The sequence below is a fragment of the Castor canadensis genome, chromosome 1 (genome assembly GCF_047511655.1).
Source record: "Castor canadensis chromosome 1, mCasCan1.hap1v2, whole genome shotgun sequence".
NCBI lineage: Eukaryota > Metazoa > Chordata > Mammalia > Rodentia > Castoridae > Castor > Castor canadensis.
In genome coordinates this window covers 28,825,185-28,849,439 of record NC_133386.1, presented here as the reverse complement: position 1 = coordinate 28,849,439, position 24,255 = coordinate 28,825,185, and the positions used below count along the sequence as shown (strand labels likewise).

Here is a 24,255-nt window from a genome sequence, read left to right as displayed (position 1 = left end):
AAAACCAGAAAGACCCAATCTAAAAAATATAAACTTTACTACACAATAAAAATCTACCTACCACTTTCCTCAGATGAATTTTATTATCATCAGTTTGTATCCTACTGATTATGAAATATATTCCCAATTGAGCTGTTTGAAAAATTCCTCAGGCTCAAGAATCAAAATGAAAACCAAAAAACATGATTTTCAAGTTCTAACTTTGTTTTTCTAGATGAGAATGAGATGTCAATTTAACATAAATATAGCATCTAAATATAGCATTCCTTTTCTGGATAAGATTACTCTGAATTTATAAAAAAACAAGAATAAAATATCATGAAACTTACAGGAAATCCTTTAGTGATTGGAATTTCAATATTAAAGATGAGGATTCGGGCTCTGAAACGAGTGCAAGCTTTAATGGGTTCTTTGGGGCCACAAAATATGCAGCCAACACTGTAACGACAGCAACCACAACAACAATGAGGGAAGGCAGATAGGGACAAAAAAATATACATCCAATAGGCATATCTTTAAACCCCTTATTAAACTACAATAATTAAGCAAATTGGAAACTTTTTTTAACTGCTCCCTTCTCAGTTGAAGCCTGGCTTTATACTTCACAGCTTTCATTCCAAGAACATGCCAAGTTTGTGTGCTAATGGGTATTAATTCCAATTTTACATAACATTGGCTAAAAGTACAAGTGTCTATTTTGGGCCAAATAAGACTCTAAATTGAGCTAGTGGATTGCGAAATTCATGTGTTTTGCTGTCCTTTACCCTGAACAATAGTTGCTTAAACTCATTTTCTTACTCACTTGATTTTGATGATATCCATCCCAACTAAAGTAAGACTAACATGATCGCCTGCCGCCGCCCAATCGACAGGTTCATCATGCAGAGTGATTCCTGGAAATGAGTAAGAACCAAAGCATACAGTGAAACACTTCAATACTGAGCCATAACAACCAAGAGAGTTTGGCTGGTTTGTGCTTCATCAGTCACTACTCATCATTTTCAATTTGAATGGCTTGAGAATGAGAAGTGTTAACTGTGAGCGTTGAGGAAAACACACTTCCTCCAGACTTGACTCTTCTAGAACACCACAACATAAAGTGACTTGTATTTGTCCATAAAAGGCTGACTTCTGCTCATTTACACAATGAAACTATTGTCATTAAACAGAACCTATTAAAACATTTGTTATATTAATGTGTATAGGCATAATAAGCAGTTCAAATTATTCCCAATAACATACGAGACAGGACTGGAGAAGGCACCTAGTAGTATTTTATTCTCTTAAGCTTTGCTTTGATGTTTGTGCTATTGTTGTTGTTTAGGAATTTTTTTTTTGTTTTTTTGACACACGATCTCCCTACATAGCCCAAGCTGGCTTGAAACTGGATCCTCTTGCCTCAGCCTCCTGAATGCTAGGATTACAGGTGCGCACCACCACACCTGATGAGCTTTGCTTTTAATTAGACAACTACCCAAACAATATCCTATATTATCCAAGTAATCCATGGGACAACCCTGCTCAGTCAGAATTTCAAAAGATCTACCCAGGAAGCCCCTTAACTATTCATGTCTCAAAGAGAACCTCCTCTCAGAGAGAACTGTACACTGATAAGGGAAAGAGATTAAGGAAGCAGCAATAGGAAAATTGAACTTAAAAACTATCCCAGATGTGGCTATATACAGGGACATGCATTTATTTACCCAGAGACAATTGTGGAGAGAAGTTCACCAGGACTGTGCTCAGTTCCTTTTTCAAAGGCTTTTGAAAGATATCCTTTATTTTCTGATTTTATGGGTTAAATTATTAGTTAAGTTCCTTCCCATTGGAATTTGGGCTTTGTGATGAAGACAGTGCATAGACCTACCACTGTGGAATAGTCACTGACTAACATATATTCAATAAATTATAACTCACCCATATCCTTATGAAAATATACATTTTTCCTATACATCATACTCTTTCTTTTTTTTCCTCGAATGCAGCATACTCTTAAGGGACCAGTTCTGACCTTTAGGGAGCTCAGAAACTAAATCTGCTACAACCAAGTAGAAATTCCAAATCACTTATCAACATATCAAGTCCACAGAGAGTAGTAAAAAAAAAAAAGAGTCTCATTTTGTAATGTCTGACCAATGAGAAAAATCCAGTAAGACAAAAATGGGACAGTGTAACATGGCTGGGGGAAAGAAGAACCAGAAAATAAAATTACCTTTGGAAAGCTTATATTGTTAATTGAACTGGTAATATGAAAGCCTTTCAAAATCTTACTCCAATCTCTATTGCATGTAAATAGCTACCTCTTGTTTTCAATCTCCATATTTCACAGCAAATATCAGATATGACCATTTAAAATTTAATTTACTGATTAAATTTAATTAGTTGACATTTGACAACATGTCTTTTTAAAATTTATTTTTAACGTTTTTCTCATTAAGACAGTCTCATTTTGTAGCCTAGGCTGACTTTGGATTTACTATGTAGTCCAGGCTGACCTTGAACTTGTAATTTCCTGTAACAGCATCCAGACTGTAAGTGCATACCACCACCCCTGACTTGACAAACATTTCTTAATATAATAACAGCTAGCATTTTTGGAGTCAAGAATCTGTTTTTTGTTTTTTTGGTGCGACTGGGGTTTGAACTCAGGTCTCCACACTTTCAAAGCAGGCATTCCACTGGTTGAGCCACACCTCCAGTCCATTTTGTTTGCTCTGGTTATTTGAAGATAGGGTCTCTCAAACTCTTTGCCCAGGCTGGCCTTGGATCGAGATCCATCCAATCTCAACCTCCCAAGTAGCTAAAATTACATTTTGTGAGCCACCAGTTTACTCCTGATGAAAGTTATGCCTTTTCTTTTCAGAGTAATGCTGGTATAAGCAGACATGAAATTTTGTATAATCCAGGAAACTGAGAAAAACCAACTGGGTCAGAACTGAGGACTGAGAACCTCCACTCTGTCAGGAGAGAAGTTCTCAGAAGCAGAGAGCTTCTTTTTGATGCTGCTCCTGGGGCTTCTCTTTTAAGAACCACTGATGAGAGAGGTTCTCTGTGGAGAAGAGTAAAGAATACAGGACTTTCAGAGATGACCAAATAAGGATTTTAGAAGTCACAAGGGAGGCCATCTTAAGATCTGTGATAACTTTGGGATCATGGTCTCAATTCAAAGCTGCTAATTATACTAAAAAATTCTTATTCTCAAAAAAAGCTCATTAGCTTACAGAGGAATCAGTACTTCAAAAGTATTGAAGCTCTTAATTACTTTTAAAAACAAAAACAGAACTGCTCTTGCAAACTATACAACCATGAAAAATGCCTTTTTAAAGTACATATTACTTTTTATCTAAAAAGAAATTTCATGATCCCTAGCAGGTACACAGAAAAAGGTCAAATGGAAATGCTTGTTTTCATTTACTTACTCACTTTTAAATGTAGGTTAAACATACCACATAAACAGATAATCATTAATTTCTTATAATCATGATATTTGGCTGGGTGTGGTAGTAGATGCCTGTTGGAGCCTGAGGCAGGAGGATCATGAGTCTGAGGCCAGCACAGCAATACTCTTTTCTCGAGAAAAACAAGGACTGAGGATATAGTTCAGTGGTAGAGTACTTGCCTAGGAATGTACAGACTCTGGGTTCAATACCCAGCACTATCAAACAAAAAAATCTGCCTTTAAATTGAGCAAATTAAACAAAATGTATATTCAAATTTATAAACTACTCAGGTGCAACACTGGATATGAACTAAACAACAACAGAGGGAAGTACTAAAGAGTTTCATTCAGCTTAATATTGTTACAAATAATACTAACTTCATAGTATAAAACATTATCAGTTTTATATTGATGTCATAGACTTAGTTGGAAGTCAGATTATAAGGATAGAACTGTGAACTTTTTAAACAAAATTAGGAAAAGAACAATACCTACACACATAAAGCTAAATGGTTAGAAGACAGCAATAGTTACTGACCATCATCAAAAAACACACACATAAGATCTCTGTGCAAAAACAGTACTGTGGCAATTTAAACCAGCTCTAGGGCTGGTAGAATGGCTCAAATGGTACACCTCCTGCTTAGCAAGTGTGAGATCCTCAGTTTAAATCACTACGACCAAAAAAAGAAAAAGAAACCAGCTCCATTTCTCTTTTAGAGGTTTTTTAGGTTTTGCTGTGTTTGCATATTACTTAGGTCTTCCAATAATACAGATATAACGTGTGTGTGTGTGTGTGTGTGTGTGTGTGTGTGTGTGTGTGTAAGTACATATACACATAAATGTGACCAAAGCTGCTAACTTATTCTGAAGCACAATTTTCAAAATGACAGATCATCTGCTTTGCCACTGACTGGTAGATTAGATTCAGATTTAGCTTCTTCTACAGAATATGATTTCAAATGTGTTTGTCAGGTGTCTACACACCTGGTTCAGTCCTAACCAGGCTTCTTGAATCAGTGCCAAAAACAGAATACTACCACAGTTAGAATGTTATATGTACATATATACATACAGAGTCACAACTGAAGAAAATCGTTTAATGTTTTTACATTTTAATCTTCAACAGTTAGTATCATTTTGACAGTCAGTTACAATTTCAGTAAGAGGTTATTTACTTTGGAGTTATAACTAAACTACTTTTTAAAAAAATATGCTGTCTCAAGGCTTGTTTAGCAAAAGAACCTTGAAGATGAATACCTTTCGTAGTACAAGTTTCGTTAGGAGGCATTGCTAGCAGTCGGTCACCAGTCTGAATATAACCAGCTTCAATTTTACCAGTCACACAAAATCCAGATCCTTGATCTGCAAAACATACCAAACTCTTGTAGTTTATGTACCAATGTTATCTGATGATTACTACTGGCATATTTAGTCCTGCAGTTATAAAACCAATAATTCAATGAGTATTCTACTAAATATGGCATAACACATTCTAATTGTTTTCTTACAGATAAAATATTCATATTATAGGAAGCAGAGGTTCATTTCTTTTTCAAATATTTATGGAGTGATTACTGAATACTAGGTACACTATTAAACTTTGGGGGATAAGAGATATAAACAGAAATCAATACCTGTAAGAAATTTACACAAGTGAAGAGAAAGACAAAAACAATTACGTTGAACTGAGACAAATGCTACTTAAAATAAGCAGGAAAAGGTGCATCTAATAACTCATGATGGTCTCTGGGGGTGTAACTCAGGAGCAGAGCACTTGTGCAGCATATGCAAGTTCCTGGGTTCTATCCCCAGCACTAACACTAGATAAATAAATTAATTAATTAAATAATCCATGTTGGTTACAATGTACACTTTACCCAGGCATTCTGAAGGAGCAGGAATAGAAATTTAGCAGGTAGTTAGTGTATGGGTTGGGAAAGACTGAAGACTGTTCATCCAGGAAACTTCATGTGCAAAGCCAAAACTGAATGAGGGATGTGCTAAGAGCCATGCATTATTTGGGAGCAGGAAGAGGGGTGGGGTGGATATGAAATAATGAAGGAAAGGGAAGATGTGAGACAAGAGGTGGGCAAGGCAGAAATAATAAAGTGGCATCATAAATGACACTTAAGGTTTGACTTTTATCCGTCAGTAAAGTAATAGAAAGCCAATAAAGAATCGTGAACAGAGGAGTGACATGATGGCATTTCTGTGTTAAGAGTGGATGCTTGATGGAAATGCACAGGGTGAATTCAAATTTTGGGAATGAAGAATAACAAGTTTAGAGTAAAATGTAAGTGAAGGATAGTAGGAAAAGGGAGAGATCCAAGTTGGTGCATTGACTAGGAGACAGAAAATTAAGGAACATGATCCACTCTAGCACTGGCAAATTTCAAGTGTCTATGAAATATAGGCAGCAAAGCTGCATTCCAGAAGTGCCAATCATGCCACATTCCATGAGCACAGCACCCCAGGAGTCCACTCCTTAGGCATAAGTCCAGTAGCAGTAAGGTGTATATGTGTGGAGGGCAGGAGAGCCCTGGGTTGGAGATCAGATTTGGGAAGCATCTCTACCAGCATCAGAGGAATCGCCACCTTTAAGTAGGGTAGAAGTAAGATAGAATGGAAAGTATGTATCAACTCTGGCAAACAGGATGTTACTTGGTGACCTCAGCAGGACTGCACTGAGAGGAGCACAGTAGGCAAAACCCAGAAAGCAGCCTCAAGACAGAGTAAGAGGTGAGAATGTAGTCAGCAGACGTCAGTTAAAAGAAAGTAACTGCCCCTTGCATTTTAACTAGATAATAGGTATTTTGGAAACCATTTCCACATTCCCTCTACCACTAGAATACTGGACGTTAATAATGGTAATGATACACTTCTGTTTCATTCCATCATTTGCCCTCAAGGGGTTCAGATGGAGTAAACAGCACAGAAACAGTAGAGGGATGCCTTGGGGAATATGTGGGTGAGCATGTCAGTTATGAGCTTATTGCTCAGTTCCAATTCCACTTGTCATTGTCTACTCTGTGATGATGGAGATTTGGGGGAACTGACATCTTTACAGTATTGATTATTCCGATACAAATGTTATATCCTCTAATTTACTGAGATCTTTTATTCGATTTCCACTTGATGGTTTTCTAGACAGGATTTTATACACATCGAGTTAGATATGCTTAGGTATTTAACACAATACTTTCTCCAATAGGGTCTGAGCCTCTTCCTGTTTATCCTTCCTCAGCCCTAGGGTACCATATAGGGTTTCTTGATATCATATAGCTACTCTTTTATCAGTTAATAATTCTAGATATTAAATTTCACATTTTATCTATGAGTGATATTTATCTCCCACCTAGACTGTCTCAGATGAGTAGGAAATGGGCAAGTAAAGAGAAAGAATACCTAAACATGGAAACATGGGTTGACATAGCAGCAATACAGGTCCTAGGTTGTTGAGAGACAGTTAATGATCTAGTTTGGCTAGAGGATATGGAAACTGAAGGGATCTAATGGGAAAATAAAAACTATAAAGGATAAGATTTTCTTAGACCTGACAGGTGGAGTATGAGATGAAAAATGGTGAGCAAATTGAAGGGTTTTCTAGATAAGGGAGCTAAGTGATTAGAACTGTGCATTTTAAGATTAATTTGAGGGCTGAGGGTGTAGCTCAGTGGTAGAGCGCTTGCCTGGCATGCATGAGGGGCCCTGGGCCCCATCCCCAGCACAGCAAAAAAGAAAAAAAAAGTTAAGATTACTTTGTCACTGGTCTTTACATTGAAGTGGAAAAGTGAAAATGGGAGATCAGTACAGTAACTTAGTCCAGGAAAGGAAGACAGAAAAAAGGAAAGGAAGGAAGCCAGGGAGAAGACACTCTAAAGAGGCAGCACTTACCTTTGAAGACATCTGACACACATAATCTAAAAGGCTTGTCAATAGATCGCTGAGGAGACTTAAAAGAATCTGGAAGAAAACAGCAAAAGTAAGGTATAATTTAATAAGCGCAGTGGAGGGGTAGCACAGTGGTAGCTTAGCATGTGCAAGACCCTGCGTTCAATTCCTAGCACTTAAAAAAAAGTTTTCACTCACTCCAATGAATCCACCATTATAGCACTACTTCTATAAAATCATTATATTTTATAAATACTAATAAGTAGTAAATGACTGCTATTCATATAATACTTTGCATTTGTAAAATGTATTTCCCACGTTAGCTCACTTAATTTCAACCAGTAGAGCAGGCTTAAGTTTCACTAATTAAGATGAGGAAAACTGACTATTAGTTTAAATATTACACTGATTTCAAAACTGATAACCTACTTCCTCTAACTACAAATCCTATGCTTTCTCATACATATTGAAGTCTCTCATAAAGAACACCAAGTAATTCTTAGTATCGCGTTTATAATGCATGCAAATTAGAATGGCCACATACTTACCAATGTGTTCTAATAAGCATACACCTTTATACCACTCTGTGAGTTCACTTGACTGCGACCTTGTGATTAGATTTTCACCACTGAGACCACTTGTAGGGATAAAAGCTACATCACTCTCCTATTAAAAAAATTGAATATATGAAACTCAGTATAACACTGTTTAAACAAAAAGTTAATATTTATCATTACCATAACTGCAACAAGTTTGCAAAAGTAACAACATACTTTTACAAACAGAAATCTCAGAACTACAGCTCTGAGGTTATCCAATTCAATACTTTCCCATTTTCTTAAGTAATTAATTAATTTATTTATTTCTTTTGCAGTGCTGGGGTTTGAACTCAGGATTTCATGCTTGCAAAGCAGGCACTCTGCTCCTTGAATCACACCCCCAATCCATCAGTTTTTTTGACTTTGTGGGAAACTTGCATAATGACTCCAAAATACTCAAGCATTTTTACCTGGTAATACAGGCATATTACAGATTTTTGCTGGAGAAATTATTTTCTACCAACTGTTCTGTGACCTCCCTAAACTCACACTATCTAGTACAACAGATGTGTGTAGGGGGTGGGGAGACTTTTACTAATATAAAATCCAAGCCAAATATTCAACATATGTAATTTTCTAAAGCGAAGTAATCCAAAGAATATATTCCGTACAAATATCAAGAGGAAATAAAAAGCAAAAAGTGTTAATCATACTTAAGACAAGAATATTAATATACTAGTTTTTTCCTCATATCAGTAAAATGACTTAGAAAAATAACCAAATAAATTTAAAATTATCATACCTTAAAACCTGCTTGCTTAAGAAAGTGCCCAAGTTTTCCAGTAATCTCTTGAAATCTTTCTTGCTGCCAGTTAACCTGATAAAGATCCAATTTATATTTAGAATTACACTTGAAACATGAAATATAAAATTTAAACCTCTGCAATATAATTAAGACTATGTTAAATATAAGTATGAAATCTATTAACAATTAAAACTCAGAGAATATAAGCTCTTACCATTAATATGGCCTAAAATTAATTTTTCCTAAAACAAAAAGTCTACAATCACTAACACATCCAGAACTTTTTATATATGCTAAAAGTAATTTCAAATTTGGGGAGAAAAGTGAGTAATTTATTAAAGTTTGTATCAACTGTTGGAATAAAATAATTGAAACCTACCACAGCCAAACAGACTAAGAAGATATATGTAATATTTGGGTTTCAATGTACTAATGTCTGAAATTTATGTGAAAACACATATCAAATAAGACGGATTAATGACTGATAAAAATGTAGATACACGGAGAAAAATGTGATCAAGGAAGTAGTAGAGTCTTGAGTATTAGGCACAAATATGGGTGTTTACTATAAAATTTTTTCAACTTTCCTCTACATTTAAATTTTTCATATTAAAATGCTAGGGAAAAAGTTAAATTTATATATAATAAGGATACTATAAAAGAACTAACAGAAAATATAGGTAAAAAGAAAACCTAAACACAAAAAAAGAAATATTTATATATCTAAATATATATCCAAATAAAAAATAATCAAGTTATAGAAACAATTTCTAAAGGAAAGACATATTTTAGTATTATTAATATTCATAGAACAATGCAATTTTTAAAAAAGAAAGATCATGGGGTTTTTTTGCTTTTTTTTTTTTTTTTTTTTTTTTTTTTTGGTGGTACTAGGGGCTGAATTCAGGGTTTCATGCTTGCTAGGTGAGCACTCTACCGTTTGACCCATGTGCCCAGTCTAGGAAGATTACATTTTACATGTCAAATTAAAAAATAATTTTTAATAACAGTCTTGATAGGAGTTTGGGAAAGTGCCTAGAGTAATAAACAGAACACTTTCAAAGGCATTTGGATCACGTTCAGCAAGTCTTATAAGATACATGCCTTTAGGCCCAGAAATTTCCACAGAACAAAGCATTTCTAAATACATACACACATACACGTGAACAAGTAGAAATTTTCAAAAGTGGGGGACTGTTTGGGATAAATCATATCACTAAAACAGACTAGAATAAAGCCATAAAAATCTTTGGAAACAAGAATATTGTGAAGAAAAAGATTCTTATCTATAAAAATAAATTGTATGGATGTACAAAATGAGATAGAGTTATAATATAAATGTACATTATTTTGCACTTAAAAATAATTTTTAAGCTTTTAAGTTTTGAAATAAGTTTTTTTGCTTAAAATTACTAATATTAAGTAAAATTTATTTAACATATGGATAGCAAATTTATCTCTAAAAATACATCAACTTAAGTAACAAAATATACACATATACTATGTGGCAAAATAATATCTTAATCAGCACATTACATACCTGATCCATCTTATTGACTGCAACTGCAAGCTGTGTCACTCCAAGAGATCGGACCAGAAGGCCATGCTCTCGTGTTTGTCCACCAGTCTCAAACCCAGCTTCAAACTCTCCCCTGCTGGCATCCACAACTAAAACAGCTACGTCTGCCTGAGGGGGCAAAAAAAATCAAAACTGGAAATAATGCCACACTACTTTAATTCAAAGGACAGATAACTATTTGGTTTAAACACCAAAGCAACTGAAAAAAAAAAAAAGAATCCCAGATGGATTAAAGAGTTTGACTAAAAAATATATACTAGTACATACTCACATGACACCAAAAAATAAAGTCTTAAAGAACAATAAGAAAGTCCATACCTGATTACATAACAATTAAAATATCTAGGCAAAGGGGGAAAATGTGTAATAAAATTAAAACGTAAAGAAAGAGGGACAAACATTCTCAGCATCTAAAGTAAGAGCAATGTAGTCTTTACCAAAAAAAGAAAAAAGAAGAAAAATTAAAAGTCATAGCTCCATAGAATGCTAATTAAGATACAAACAAGCAATTTACTAAATATAAAGGACCAGCCATGAAAAAATTCAATTTATTAGAATCAAAAAGAAAAAGAAAAAGGAAATTAAAAAACACTAACATACTCCCCTGTTCTGTTTTTATAAGTTGATGTGTTAAAGATTTAAAAGACTTTTTTTTTTTTTTAAATACTATAAGCAATGGGCTGAGCACTCTCATACACTTACAGGACTAAGTCCACAATCTTCTTGAGGACATTTTTACAGTAACCCTATAATTATTCACATTTTGTTTCCCATGAATTCCACCTCTAGGAATTTATCCTAGAGAAATAATTATTATTCTACAAAGAAATTAATCAGAATACCATTGATGATACAAACTTACAAATAAATGAATTATCAAAAGACACCACGTTCAACCTCTACAGCTATTGAAAAAGCTTGTACAACAAATTACACAAATTTCTCTCACCTTCATGAACCATTTTGTGAATCAGAAAGACATTTCTCCTCTCATACAGGAGCAAGCTTTTTTCTCTCACTCCTGGTTATTACTGAACCTAACTGGGGCAAACTTGGGGCAACTGGAGATTTGGAAAAGATATAGGATAGACAGACAGACAGAAAGTAGGGTCAGGTGTGTTGGGCACTCTGGTGGAGATGCACAACCCTCATTGCTTCTTTTCTCTACGTTTATTCTTTAAGGCCTTACTCCTTTACAGTTCTTTAAAACCTTGCTTCTAAAGACTTCTTTCAAACCTTGCTTCAAATCTCTTTCCTTAGACTCACCCTGTCCCATGTTTCCTCTTAGCTGTTCTTTAGCATAATCTCTCAAAGACTTTGCCCCCAGAGTTGCACTGTCTCTTTAGCTTTCTTAAAGCCTGGATGCTCAGACTTGCAAACAGCTGCGCCTAAAATCCGCATGTGCATAACTCTTAAAGTCTGGATCCTTAGACTTGCACTATCCCATGTTCTTTCTAACTTTTCTTTAGCTTAGCTTTTCTAAAGCCTATGTGTAAAGTTCTCAGTGCAGACTTGCACTGTCCCATGTTCTCTCTTTAGCTTTCTTAGTCTCAGCCCTCAGGCTTGCTGGCAATTAATTCCCCTTTAGCAATTCTTTTCCCTTCAGCAATTCTTTTCCCTTCCAAAAGCCTCCCACATCAAAAAGCCAAAAGCCCAAACACCTTTTCCATCAAAAACCCAAAAAGCAAAAGCCTTGCATCCTCCTTCAGCAAGTGTTTTATAGCCAGTGGTAAACAGGGTGGAGCATCAGTTCTCCCGGAAGAGCGTGACATTGTAACAAAGACGTTACAACTTAGGCGAACCAGCTGTCTTCTGTGGCTAGGGCTGTGCCTACCTCAGCCTACAGATAAAAGCTGTTGAGCTGCATCTCGCCTTCCTTATACCCAGTTCTCATAGTCTTCTCATAGTCCGTTCTCTACATCATACTTAAATAACATGCCAAAAACATAGGAAGAAAAAAAGCTAATGTTTAGTTAGCTTGTTTTCCTTGTTAGCCTCATTGAAATGAGTTTTGCATGTTCCCCGTTTTTTTGTGTGTGTTGATGGTTCTTTATGTGATTCTACTTGCATCTGGTGGATCAGACTATACAACTTTGCAATAGTTTGTGCAACCATACATGTTCCTCCATGTCCATTCCTATCAAGTATTTCTGTCAAGGCACTGTCAGGACATTTGCAAAAGAATGTTCATGTTCCCTTTCACAGTACATACCTCTTCTCAAAAAACATCTGCTTTTCTAACGGGATGTAGTAGCACACAGCTGTAATCCCAGCTACTCAGGAGAGAGAGACAGGAGGACCAAGAGTTCAAGGCTCACCTGGGCAATGTTAGTAAGATGCTATATCAAAAACAAAATGCAAGCGAAGGAGTTCAGGTGTGGCACAAGTGGCTGAGCACTTGCCCAGCAGATGTGAAGCACAGGTCACAATGACTAAATGCCATTGCATTTCTGTCCTTAGCTATCTCAGACTGAGATAGTTCTCTGATATTCCATCCACATCATTAAGTGCTCCAGCCTCCTGGTCAGAACACAGTTCACAACAGCTTATGTCTCTGTTGCTTCCTCAATGACAGTGTATTTGTTCTACTTAGTTTGTAAAGAATTTCACATACATGATCTCATATGAAATGGTCGCAAAATAAGTAAAGATACTATGCTCTAGCAGAACTTTATGATTTGAATTACAAGCAGCATCTGTATGCTTTGTCTTGTGGGGCAATCTGCAATATTCTTTTTCTTCTTACTCCCAAAAATTCCTTCTGCTTTAATTCTACTCTGAAATGCAGCATTTATTTTTAATCCTTCATGACTTGAGGTGCTGTACTCTAGTTTCAGTAAGATCCAGTTTTTTTGATCAAAGATTCTTAGTGAACAGTATAAACAGGAGCAATTTGAACACTGGCTTCTTCACTCATATTGCAGTCACTAACAGGTCTCATACTTCAGGCAAGTTGCCAATTTTCTCTAGGTTATTAATTCACTTACTTCAAAGAAACAGCAAGCGACTGTGGGGGAAGGAGTAGTTTATATAAAGCACGCATCTCTGAACTTGCAAATCCCATGCTTGATAATAGTAATCTCTTTCTCATCAGGTTTTCTAATAACTACAGAATTTGCCTTCTTAGGTTAAAATGCAAAATTCATTGAAATGGTATTAAGACAACTAATGCTGTAAGTGTTCCACCTAGTCCTCTTTCCTTTTAATCTCCAAAAAATTGCTAGGCAATTTATCTGGCTTTTGGGAGCTCAAAGGTCTATACATTTTCAATACAATGGAATTTTTAGCAATTCAACTATATAATCTCTAAAATATTCTCCTATCCTGATTCCATATGGAGTTTGGAATAAGTGGTCTTTATGACAACTCTGGACTTCCAGGTTCTAGAATTCAAAACCATTTAATTATAACTGATTTTTTTTTCTCACATTTGTCTCTTCCATTAAGCTATGAAAATGTGCTCTGTATGAAATGTGCTCTGTAGTTACTGCATCCCACACTGCCTCCCAGAGTACGTGGCACATAGCAGACATTCAGTAAGTATTCACTGAGTGAAAATTAGAAAAAGAGAGGGAGGCAGGGAGGGAGAAGTTCATAGAAAGAAAGAAAGGAGGAAATTTATACTGTATCCTTTGATAAATGCAATGAGGATAATATACTCCTCATAGGCATATTATGGAGATAGGTATTAAAATAGGGGAAATATAAAATAAAAAAAATAAGGGAAATAAAAAGTAGGTATTAAAATAGAGTTCTTATAAGTGTTATAGTATACTGAATGCATACTTAACACCTAGCATAGTGTCTTGCCAATATTAGGTACTAAGTCAATAGTGGTCAATTATCATATTTCAATCTTTTATAACATTTGGTCCATGAAATCTTAATATGCTAAATTATACATTAGCTTTCTAAAATGGAATCAAATTAATTTCTTATTTATCTTTGAATATGTTCTAATCTATTCGTATAATAGCCCTTTTAGGTTGACAAATGCTCCTATTTCCCATTACCTTTCAATGGGTGGAAACCTGAAAGTGGTAATGTGCTTAAAGTTATTGACATAGCCAAATTTTTTAACTCTTCTCATGTTTTCCAATAATCATCCCTTATGAAAGAAATCAATACCCTATATATGCAGAGCTATTTTCATTGTCGTAATTACTTAAAGTAATACATCCTTGATATTTTTTCAGTATCCTTATTAAGAATCATGTAAGTTTACAAATTGCAATTACTTCTCAATCCTTAAAGAAAGTAAGTAAAACCTGAACTGCCCTCAGTATAGGAGGCAGTTTCAGTTGCCACACCAGTGAGGACTGAGAGCTGTCCATGTGTTAGCGAGTTTCCCAATCCTTACAGGTGAGAAATGGTGGTTGTAGGCCTCTAATTTGCATTTCTTTCTTTTATTAATGACCAAACGTTAACAACAATTTTTAAAAATAAATAAATGGAGCATGAATCCCAAGTTTATTATTTCTGCATAAATTAGGTCTTTTAAAAATATAGGACTTCAATATAGAGTAATAAGGCAGACCTTGAAATAGTCACTTCATCTTGGTAATAAATTAAATATAAGGCTATCCTTAAAGTGCTTTACCATTATTTTTAAACAACAAAAAATTCATAGCTTTTAAACATTTGTTTGTTTGGTTTTTGGCAGTACTGAGCTTTGAACTCCAAACTTCTGGCTTGCTAGGCAAGCTCTACCACTTGAGCCACACCCCCAGCCCTTTATTGCTCTGGTAATTTCTGAGCTAGGGTCTTATCTTCTGCCCAGGCCAGGCTGGACTATGATCCTCTTATTTTGCACTTTCATGGTAGCTGGGATGATGACAGGTGCATGCCACTGCACCCAGCTTTTTCTGTTGAGATGAGGTCTCAAAAACTTTTTTGCCTGGGCTGACCTAGAATCACTATCCTCCCATCTCAGCCTCCCAAAGTAGCTAGAATTACAGGAATGAGCTAAAGTCCTAGAATTAAAACCTCAGCATCAAGAAATTTATGTCAAATCAGGGCTCTCTTTCTCTATATATACATATTTAAGGAAATATCTGGTACCTGGGCTGCTCCTGTAATCATATTTGGAATGAAATCCTTATGGCCTGGAGCATCCATTAATGTAATAACTTTGGTTGTAGTTTCAAACTTTGTCATACCAACATCCATTGTTACTCCCCTTTAAAAAAAAAACAAAATGGTTAGAATGTACTATGTAAACAGACAGTGATATGGGTTAAATTATTTAGTAACAGGCTAAATGACAATGTAAATTCTTTAGCAATAATGGGAACTTTATTATATATTTATTTTTAATAATTAAGCTATCACAATTGGTGCTAGAACGTCTACTATAATAGAATTACAACTGTATGGATTTAAAACATTGTCGATGCAGCAAGAACTCAATCAAAATGATAAATACATATCATTTCCTCAATTTTTTGTAAGAAAGAGTGTAAACTGTAAACAAATAAAGATATACTGAGACTCTAGATGGAAGAAAAATTATGCTGCACATGAAAAAAGGATTAAATGAAAAATGATCACAACCAAAAGGTAGTTTTCCTCATGTTCCATGTTTATGCCTCATTAACTACAGAAATAAATTACAAAACTTTCACTTGCAAAGTTGGTCAGTGTGTTACATTTAGAAAACAGAAGATGTCAGAAGTATCCAACTGTTTAAAAAAAAAAAAAAAAAACAGACAGGGCTGGGCACTGGTGGCTGTACCTAAAATCCTAACTACTTGAGAGGCTGAGACTGGGAGGATGTAGGTTCATAAGACCCCATCTCTAAAAAGTAACCAGAGTAAAATGAACTGAAAGTGTGACTCAAGCAGCAGAGTGCCTGCTTTGCAAGCACAAAGCCCTGAGTTCAAACCCAAGTGAATGAGTGAATGAATGAATAAATAAATCAATGAATAAACTAAAAGAGATAAACAGAAGCTTGCTTCATACTTCATTTCATCCTTCTTGGAGACCAACACAGTACCTTTTTTCAGACACAAAAAGGAACACTCAGATTACAATAAAGCCCAAGAAAGGTCTACAAGAACACTGTCATTCTAGACCTCGGGAATTTAAAAGGTCACATCACATGGGAAACAAACTAGGTTTGCCTCAGGATCACTTAAAGTAATAAATACGAGTCTTAACAATTAGAATGATAAACTAGTTTTACACTAGCAGTAAGATAGCTGTGGGTCTCCTCAGTCAAGCCATTTAAGTTTAATTTGAAGCCATAGCCATTTCAGTACATGAAAGGGACATTTAATTCACTTTAATAATCTCCAACCATAGGCACCTTCAGAATAGTGCAGGTCAAAGACTTATTCTGAGCTCCTCCCCAGACCATTTAATTCAACTGTATTTTTTTGATTCAGCTCTGGTGTGGAACTGTAACCTTAAGGATATTAGAGTGTCACCCAGTTTATTAATTTCTGTTCAACATCTAGGAAGAACAGAAGATTTACAAATATTTGATATGGTGAGGGTAAGCAACATGTTATTTTGTTGAATGCTATTTAGGAACATATAGTGAGATGAGCTAAAACTTCTACTACATATCTAGAAGCTTCTGCTATGTACAGAATAATAGTCTGATAATTATACCAGGGTGAGCAATAGAGAACTAGCAGCAAAATAAAATAAAAATGACAACCAATCAGCAGACATAGTATCCAAAAAATTAAAATGACTGATCATTATAGGAACAAATAGGTTATTAGCTCACTTGTCAGTAAGTAAATTTAAGCAAGACATTCTAATTTAGATTACATTCTTCTCAAACTCTTTATCTACTAGATGACACAAAGAAAACTAAAAGGACATATTCTTTAATAATCTGCTTGTTAAGTGAATAGGTGGAAATTATTTAGTCTTCTAATGTTCATATCATATACAGTTTCAATACACAGTTCCACTGTTTTCCAAAATATGGCAAGTATCCAGCTAATTTTTCTTAGTATGGTAGAAAACAGGTTTGCAATATGATAAAGTTAAAAAGACACAAGGAAATCTAAGGCCACTGATAGAAATTCCTGCTTATTGGAAGAGCTAAGGAATATTGTACCTGATTTACTGAGAATTGCCTTATATATTATGATGTACACTAAGACTGCAAAAAAAATAACTTACACAAAAAAGCATGAAAATTCAGATAGATTCTCTAATCATATTCAGATTAAAAAAGGCATCAGGGAACACGATTTAATCTCTTTGTTAATTCAGAAGGACTTTCACAGGACTTCACAGGTGTTAAGTCCTTATTTTGACACAATTGGTGTATCTGTCATTTCACTTTATTAAGGTGTCCTTTGCTCTCCCATCCCTAAGATGATGATATCACCACTCTAAAGACTTGGCAGAGTGGCTCAAGTGCTAAAAGTGCTGCCTAGCAAGCAACCTGAGTTCAAACTTCAGTACCTCCAAAAAGGAAGGGAGGAAGGGAGGAAGGGAGGAAAGGAGGAAGGGGGGGGGGAAGAGGAGAGGGAGCGGGAGAAGGAGAGAGAGAAAGAGAGAAAAAAAGAAAAGGAAAGAAAGAGAGAGAAAGAGAAAGAGAGAAAAAAAGAAAAGGAAAGAAAGAGAGAAAAAGAAAGAAAGAAAGGTTGTTCTTTAGTCAGAGATATATGAATATCTAGATTCTCCTGCTAGAAACCCTCCACAGTTAGCATTAAACACCAAAACAGACAGAGGAGGAATAAATGACTAGATTCTATCAATATGGTAAGATACAGGTTTAATTCTTTCTTTTTTTTGACTCTTTTATAAAGTATAAAAATGAATTAAGTCTAGTATTCTGGATTCACTGGTCATTCTGAATCTAGATAGAAAAAAATCTATTACAGTTACCTTTCCTTTAAAACCTGATAGGAAGACTCTCACTCATAAGCCACATCTGTCATCCCAGCACTCCAGAGGCTGAGGCAGAAGTATCTCAAGACCATATTGGGCTACATAGCGAGACTGCTTTAAAAAAATCAAAAACAGTAACAAAAAAATCTTACTCATAACCTTTAACTCAAAATCAAGGCAATTTGACACACTCTTAAGGGCAATGATAACCGAAACTCCTCCCAATGAAGCTTTAGGGTACTTCTGCTTCTTTCTGTGTGGTGTTTTCATTTTGTTTTTGATAAACATTCTTTTCATTTATCCTCACAAAATTTAAAAGAGGAAAAAAGTATGTAATTACAATTAGCAAAACAATAAAAATATTTCCTTGATAATTAAAAGCTAGTCTCTAAAGCATTTCATGTTATTTTTACATATTCAATACATATTACATGCTTATTATAAAGGACTGTCATTTCAAACTGAAAATTGAAATATAGACTACCTTTCTCTTTCTTCACCAGTCTCATCCAAGACCCATGCATATGCAAATGAAGCTTTCCCAGCCTTTTTGGACTCCTGCTCATATTTATGCATAGTTCTTTTGTTTACATTACCCAGAAGGTAAAGCAGGTGGCCCATGAGAGTACTTTTCCCAGCATCAACATGACCTAAGGAAAATTGAGTCAGGATTAATACTAGGTTCATTTCCAGACGTGGTTCACAAAGAGGCACTTTGTGAATGTATAATTCAGTAGTTCAGGTCAGTGTTTATAAAATGACAGTTAAAATATCTAAACAGAAAATAAAATATACCTCTTCAGAGGGGTAAAATTTCCTTTATTTTTGAAATACATGCTATTTTCAAAATGTTCACAAAATGAGTATACCACAAACCAGATCTAATGACCTTGGTAACTTGGCATCGTTCACCCAAGGTGTCCTAGAAAGCATTATGATGCAATGCCCCCTTGCTTTATGTCTATTACGCCCACATAGGAACTCAGTTTCCATGCTGCCCCTAGAAGCTGTCAGGCTAAGGCAGACTGACCGAAGCTTCCCAGGACACACAGCTTACCAATGACCACTAGGTTGAGGAGCTGCTTCCCGCCTTGCCGCCTCTCCAATTCCGCTTTTACATCTATCTGCTGTCTCAACTTGCCAGACCTTTTCAGTGGTGTTGGAGTGGAACCTGGTTCTTCTGACACTTGAATGGAGTGAGGAGGAATAGCTGATTTAGAAATGGTTTCAAGAACATCAGAAGAAACAATGCTGGTATCTTCACCAAGAGGTCCTTTTTGAGGTGTGTGGAAACTATGACTATTTTCTTCAGAAGTTATCCTACAGAAAGCAGACAGGAAAGAATTGTTTAAAAGAAACGCAAGTGATGATCTATAGTGTCAGAAGGGCAGAGAATGTCTCCTCATAACCCTTTACTCTCCTAGCCAAAAATGATCTCTGCTAAGTGGCTACCACCTACTATAATAGAAATGATAAGCAGCCAGACCAATCCACACAAACACAGGCTTGAGTACCCACAAAAAAAACTACCAAAAATTAAAATAAAGCCAGACATGGTGGTGCACAACTGAAAACCCAACACTAAGGAGGCTTAGGCAGGAGGATCATGAATTTGAGGCCATCCAGAGCTACATAGACAGATTCTGTATCAAGAAAAAAAAAAAAACTAAGATAAAAATATATCTTGTAAATTAAGTCCAAAGCCCATAATAATTTCAAAGCCAAAGTAAGTTCAAAGTCCAAGTCCACAGCTTTGGCCATGTAACCAATTCTATCAAAATGGATAGCATAAAGAAGATGTTTTTTAAAAAATCATACCAATGTGTTACTGGAGATAAATAACTCAGTATAAAAATTCATTTTACCACAAACAACCTTTGAACAGCACAGACTATGATCTTTTTTGCTCAACTACTAATCTTAAGTGAAATATCTCTAAATATCTACAGTTTCTTTATATTTTTGACAATACAGCCTTAATTTATTATCAACAGGTTTGATTTACTAAAAACTACAACATATCCTAGGCAGTGATGTTGAAAAGAACAAAAAGATATAGAAATGAAATAATTACCTACCATTCCCAAAGGCTATAATTGAGTGAGAGCCTCAGATATAAAGTGGAAACAAGACCACCTCATTTAACTCATCCTCTCTGTGACAATGACAGTGACTCCAAAAGTACTCACTGATCTTAGTGCTCCATGAGCTCTGTGACTACACTGCTAGCCTCATATGGCTATACAGAATGTGACCTAATCAAGCAGATTAGACTCTGCCTTGCGTTACCTTTAACAACTACAAACAAACAGAATTAGGACAAAAAAAGCAGGATAAACTGCGAGTTCTTAAGAATAAAGTCAACTACATAGAACTTAACATAAAGTTGGCAGAAAGGAACTGCAAACACCAATCATCTAAGATTGAAGTGCAGTGGAGATGTGTAAAGAGAGTACATCTATTTCCTTCTTGCCCATTGCTACAAAAATTCAGATCAGTTTTCCCTCTCAGGGCAGCTTTATATTTATGCTCAACATTAACTTTTCACATTGGTACACATTAGTTATATTTACAATTCCCATTAAAAACCTTATATCCACTCCCATTTTAAGGGCTACCTGAAATAGGAAGGGCTTCAGAAAACACAGGTCTGAATTGACCATTTCATTTACAACTCACTTTTAGTTTAATATTCTCTTTGAAGCAAAGCTTCAAAAAGTTGAAAATTAACTCACTAAAACTGTATAGTGTTAGATAAAAGTGACCAAAGTAATTATAAAGCATCCTTAGGAACATCTATACTTAGTAAAAAGAAAAAAAAAAAAAAACTTCTGCATATCATGAAATAAAAGCCAAACTTTTAAGAATTGAAAAATCTCCACAATAAGGCCTACACATGTTCATCCTTGGTTCAGGCCTATAATTACTGACTGGAATGAATAAAAGAATAACTTGGTTACATTTTTTTTTTCAGATGATATCTGGTATAATTTTGTAACCTTATCAAATATAATGACTAGTTTCATCGTTTTCTAAAACAACCTTTCCAAAAGTAGGACTATTCATACATAAATCTAGAGACTTAACTTTCCTCTTGAGACCTGAGAGGTTTAAGTATTCAGTATCTGTTCTATATGTAAAGTTCTAAATATTTTACTTATAATGTTCTCTAGAGATATATTTGCTATTTTTAATATTAATGAAATAAGTCTGTTGCTTCAGTTCCTTTCTAAAAATGCATTATTCTTTTTTTAAAAAAGATACTTATTGGTAGAAAGAGATCTTCAGTGCATACTTTTGTGTTTATGTGAATAAAATTCTACATTCTTTTGAAAGGGTTTTTTCTTTTATTTGGAGGTTTTGGATTCTAAGCACACTTAACACATTATCTACCATTTGATCTATGCCCCTAGCCCTTTTTACTTTGTTATTTTGAGGTAGGGGCTTGCTAACTTTGGCCAGGCTGACCTAGAACTCATGCTTTTCCTGCCTCCACATCCTAAGTAGCTGAGATTATAAGCGTGCACCACCATGTCCAGCTTGAATTTGATTCCTGATAGATTTTTTTCTTAAGATTGCAAAACCAGTTTTGAGAAACCATACATATTATATACCTGATTTAATCCAAAGAATTATTTGAACTTTTAAGTCACAAAAAGGCAGTACTCAAGCAATCTACATGTTCTAATTTTTTCACATTCCATTTATGAAGAAATATTTGTTCAGTATTATATGCATATTCAGTATTATGTATTATATGCATGTACAAATTTTCTTTGAGAAAATTTAGAGAGTCTCACTATATAGCTTTCAACCTGAGCCTCTTGAGTGCTGGATGACAGGTCTACAACTAGTATTATACATTGCCTACTGTCTGTTAAGCATCTCAGAGACATTTCAATAACCTGTTTCAAAAAATTGTATTTTAATTGACTTTTTCTCAGAGATATTATCATACACAGTATTAGCACAAAAGCTTAAATAAGAACGAAGTACCTAAAATATATTTAGCAAACATTGAGCCAAACACGCTCTCAAAGGCTTAAACCCCAATGTCTAAGCCTAGTGCTAAGCCCAAAAGCCAGACATGGTGGTGCACAGCTGTCTCAAAAAAAAAAAAGCACAAAAGTGCTTAGAAACTAGATAAAGTACTTAGATAAAATTACCAAATTAAAACATTCTAAAGGCTGCCTGGTTCTAGCAATATTAACTATTCTTTTTTTTTCTTTTTTTAAATTATCATATTATTATTGTACTGGGGGTACACTGTGACTTTTACAAAAGTAATATGAACTATTCTGTACTTTTTTTAAGACACCATTGGGAATCAAACTACATAGAAACATACAATATGGAAATCTTGACTCAAAGGTGTTTCATTATGTTTCTGTATGCTTTCTTGAGACAAAACCAGAACAGCCTAAGTATTTATCCCTATTGCAAGTCTCAAAATGAAAGCATAGCTTGGCTGCCTTGAGCGCTATTACACATTGCTCAGTAGCTCAATGTCTGATGACTTCTCCCATAGACCACATCAAAATGCTACTTGTTTGTGTTTGTTTTTTACACAATTCCAACCCTATTTTTAAAATAATATATATTTCTCAAAGGACTCTGATCAATAAATATTTAAAATGACTACTGTGTGAAAAGAATGGAATGATGAATATCAATGATCCTTGTCAACATGAAGCACACAGTCTTATAAAACTATGAAAGGCCTGCATTGCATTTACAAGGGTAGGCTTTGAGGACGTATTTGCTTGCACTGAATATATTTCTTGATCATTTGGTCCATTATTTTTACAATTACATGTTTAGAGACTAGGCATTTACTTTTAACATGGTCCATTACTTTGTGCCCATTTACATGTTGCTTTCTAAGACTTCAGGCACCTCCTTCAATAAGACTGTAAAGTTCTGCAGGTATGGTGAGACAAGTTTGTAATCCCACCACTTGGGAGGCAGAAGCAAAATATTCAAGAGTTCCAGACTAGCCAGGGCTACAAAGTGAGTTGAAGGCTACAAAGCAAGACCCTGTCTCAAAACAAACAGACAAACAAACAATTGTAAATTTCTTAGAGCAAGAATTGCATATTCTATTTATTTCCCTCTTAATGGAAATACTCCCATAATAGGATTCAAATGAACTCAAAACCTTAAGGATAAGAAGGGTACTTATGTCAACTCAACCCTAATTAAGAAAGAAAAAGATAGACATTAAGCTTTTATCACTTAATTACAATTTGAAATTATTTCATCAGGTTAAAGTTACTCAAGATAAAAATAAACTTTTTTTCATCCAATCATTGAATTAGTATATATTGACTACTTACTATGTCTTAAATAGGGAGTCTTTTCCTTCACTGAATTTGAAATCAAGTGATTAAGGTCTTTTATAAGAGCCAAAAATTGAACTTGGTGACCACTAAAATTCTTCCCTATCTAAACTCACAATGATCTCATTAAATTTAAAGAATGTTGCAAAGGAGAAATGAAATTTTTGTGGTACTGGGATTTGACATCTGGGTTTCGCTCTTGCCAGGCAGGCAAGGCTCTCTCTTTTCTCCAGGGTGGCCTGGCCTGTGATCCTCCTGTTTATGCTTCCCATGGTAGCTGGATGACTGGCATGTCACTACACCCAGCTTTTTCTGTTGAGACTAGGTCTCAAGTACTTTTTGCCTGGGCTGCCCTGGTATTGCAATTCTCCAGATTTCAGCCTCCTGTATAGCTGGTATGGTAAGCACACACCACTGTACCCTGCTAAGGAGTAAGATAGGTCTGGAGAACTTTTTGCCAGGAGTAACTAGGATTACAGGCATGAGCCACCAGCACCCAGAATTAGGGAACAAAAAATTTCAAAGATTCTAAAGAGGTTTAAAATTAGTATTTTCTAACAGTGCATTTGAGACTTAAGCAACTCACTTCCCTTGTCTCTAAAAACTCCTAAGAGAATTCTAAGCACCATTTTTGAAAAAAAAAAAAATAAAAACTAAGTACTACTAATTTATGATGTATTCCCATTTTTCTCTAGGTATGCTTAATTTTATTTATCATTGCTACAATAATCCATTTTATTCAATATGAGAATCTAAAAGCATTAAATATTTTAGTTATTAAAAATTTAGTGACTCCATGTAAC

The 24,255-nt window shown here is 35.0% G+C and overlaps 1 protein-coding gene across 6 annotated transcripts in view; it reads right to left on the bottom strand.

Moving 5' to 3' along the window:
• The window catches only part of Hbs1l (HBS1 like translational GTPase), an 83,510-nt gene that overhangs the window by 9,595 nt on the left and 49,660 nt on the right, over nucleotides 1–24,255 (bottom strand). For 5 of the 6 annotated variants that reach the window (XM_020160965.2, XM_074074061.1, XM_074074052.1 and 2 more), the window contains 10 exons: nucleotides 19,171–19,433; nucleotides 18,598–18,763; nucleotides 15,318–15,435; nucleotides 10,218–10,364; nucleotides 8,675–8,749; nucleotides 7,882–7,999; nucleotides 7,337–7,405; nucleotides 4,700–4,804; nucleotides 803–893; nucleotides 330–438 (listed from right to left, as the gene is read on the bottom strand). In XM_020160965.2, coding sequence (XP_020016554.1) covers nucleotides 330–438; nucleotides 803–893; nucleotides 4,700–4,804; nucleotides 7,337–7,405; nucleotides 7,882–7,999; nucleotides 8,675–8,749; nucleotides 10,218–10,364; nucleotides 15,318–15,435; nucleotides 18,598–18,763; nucleotides 19,171–19,433 — 1,261 coding nt within the window. Of the gene's footprint in view, nucleotides 1–329; nucleotides 439–802; nucleotides 894–4,699; nucleotides 4,805–7,336; nucleotides 7,406–7,881; nucleotides 8,000–8,674; nucleotides 8,750–10,217; nucleotides 10,365–15,317; nucleotides 15,436–18,597; nucleotides 18,764–19,170; nucleotides 19,434–24,255 lie in introns of those variants that run through there. The other variant, XR_012448109.1, reaches the window with a different exon arrangement.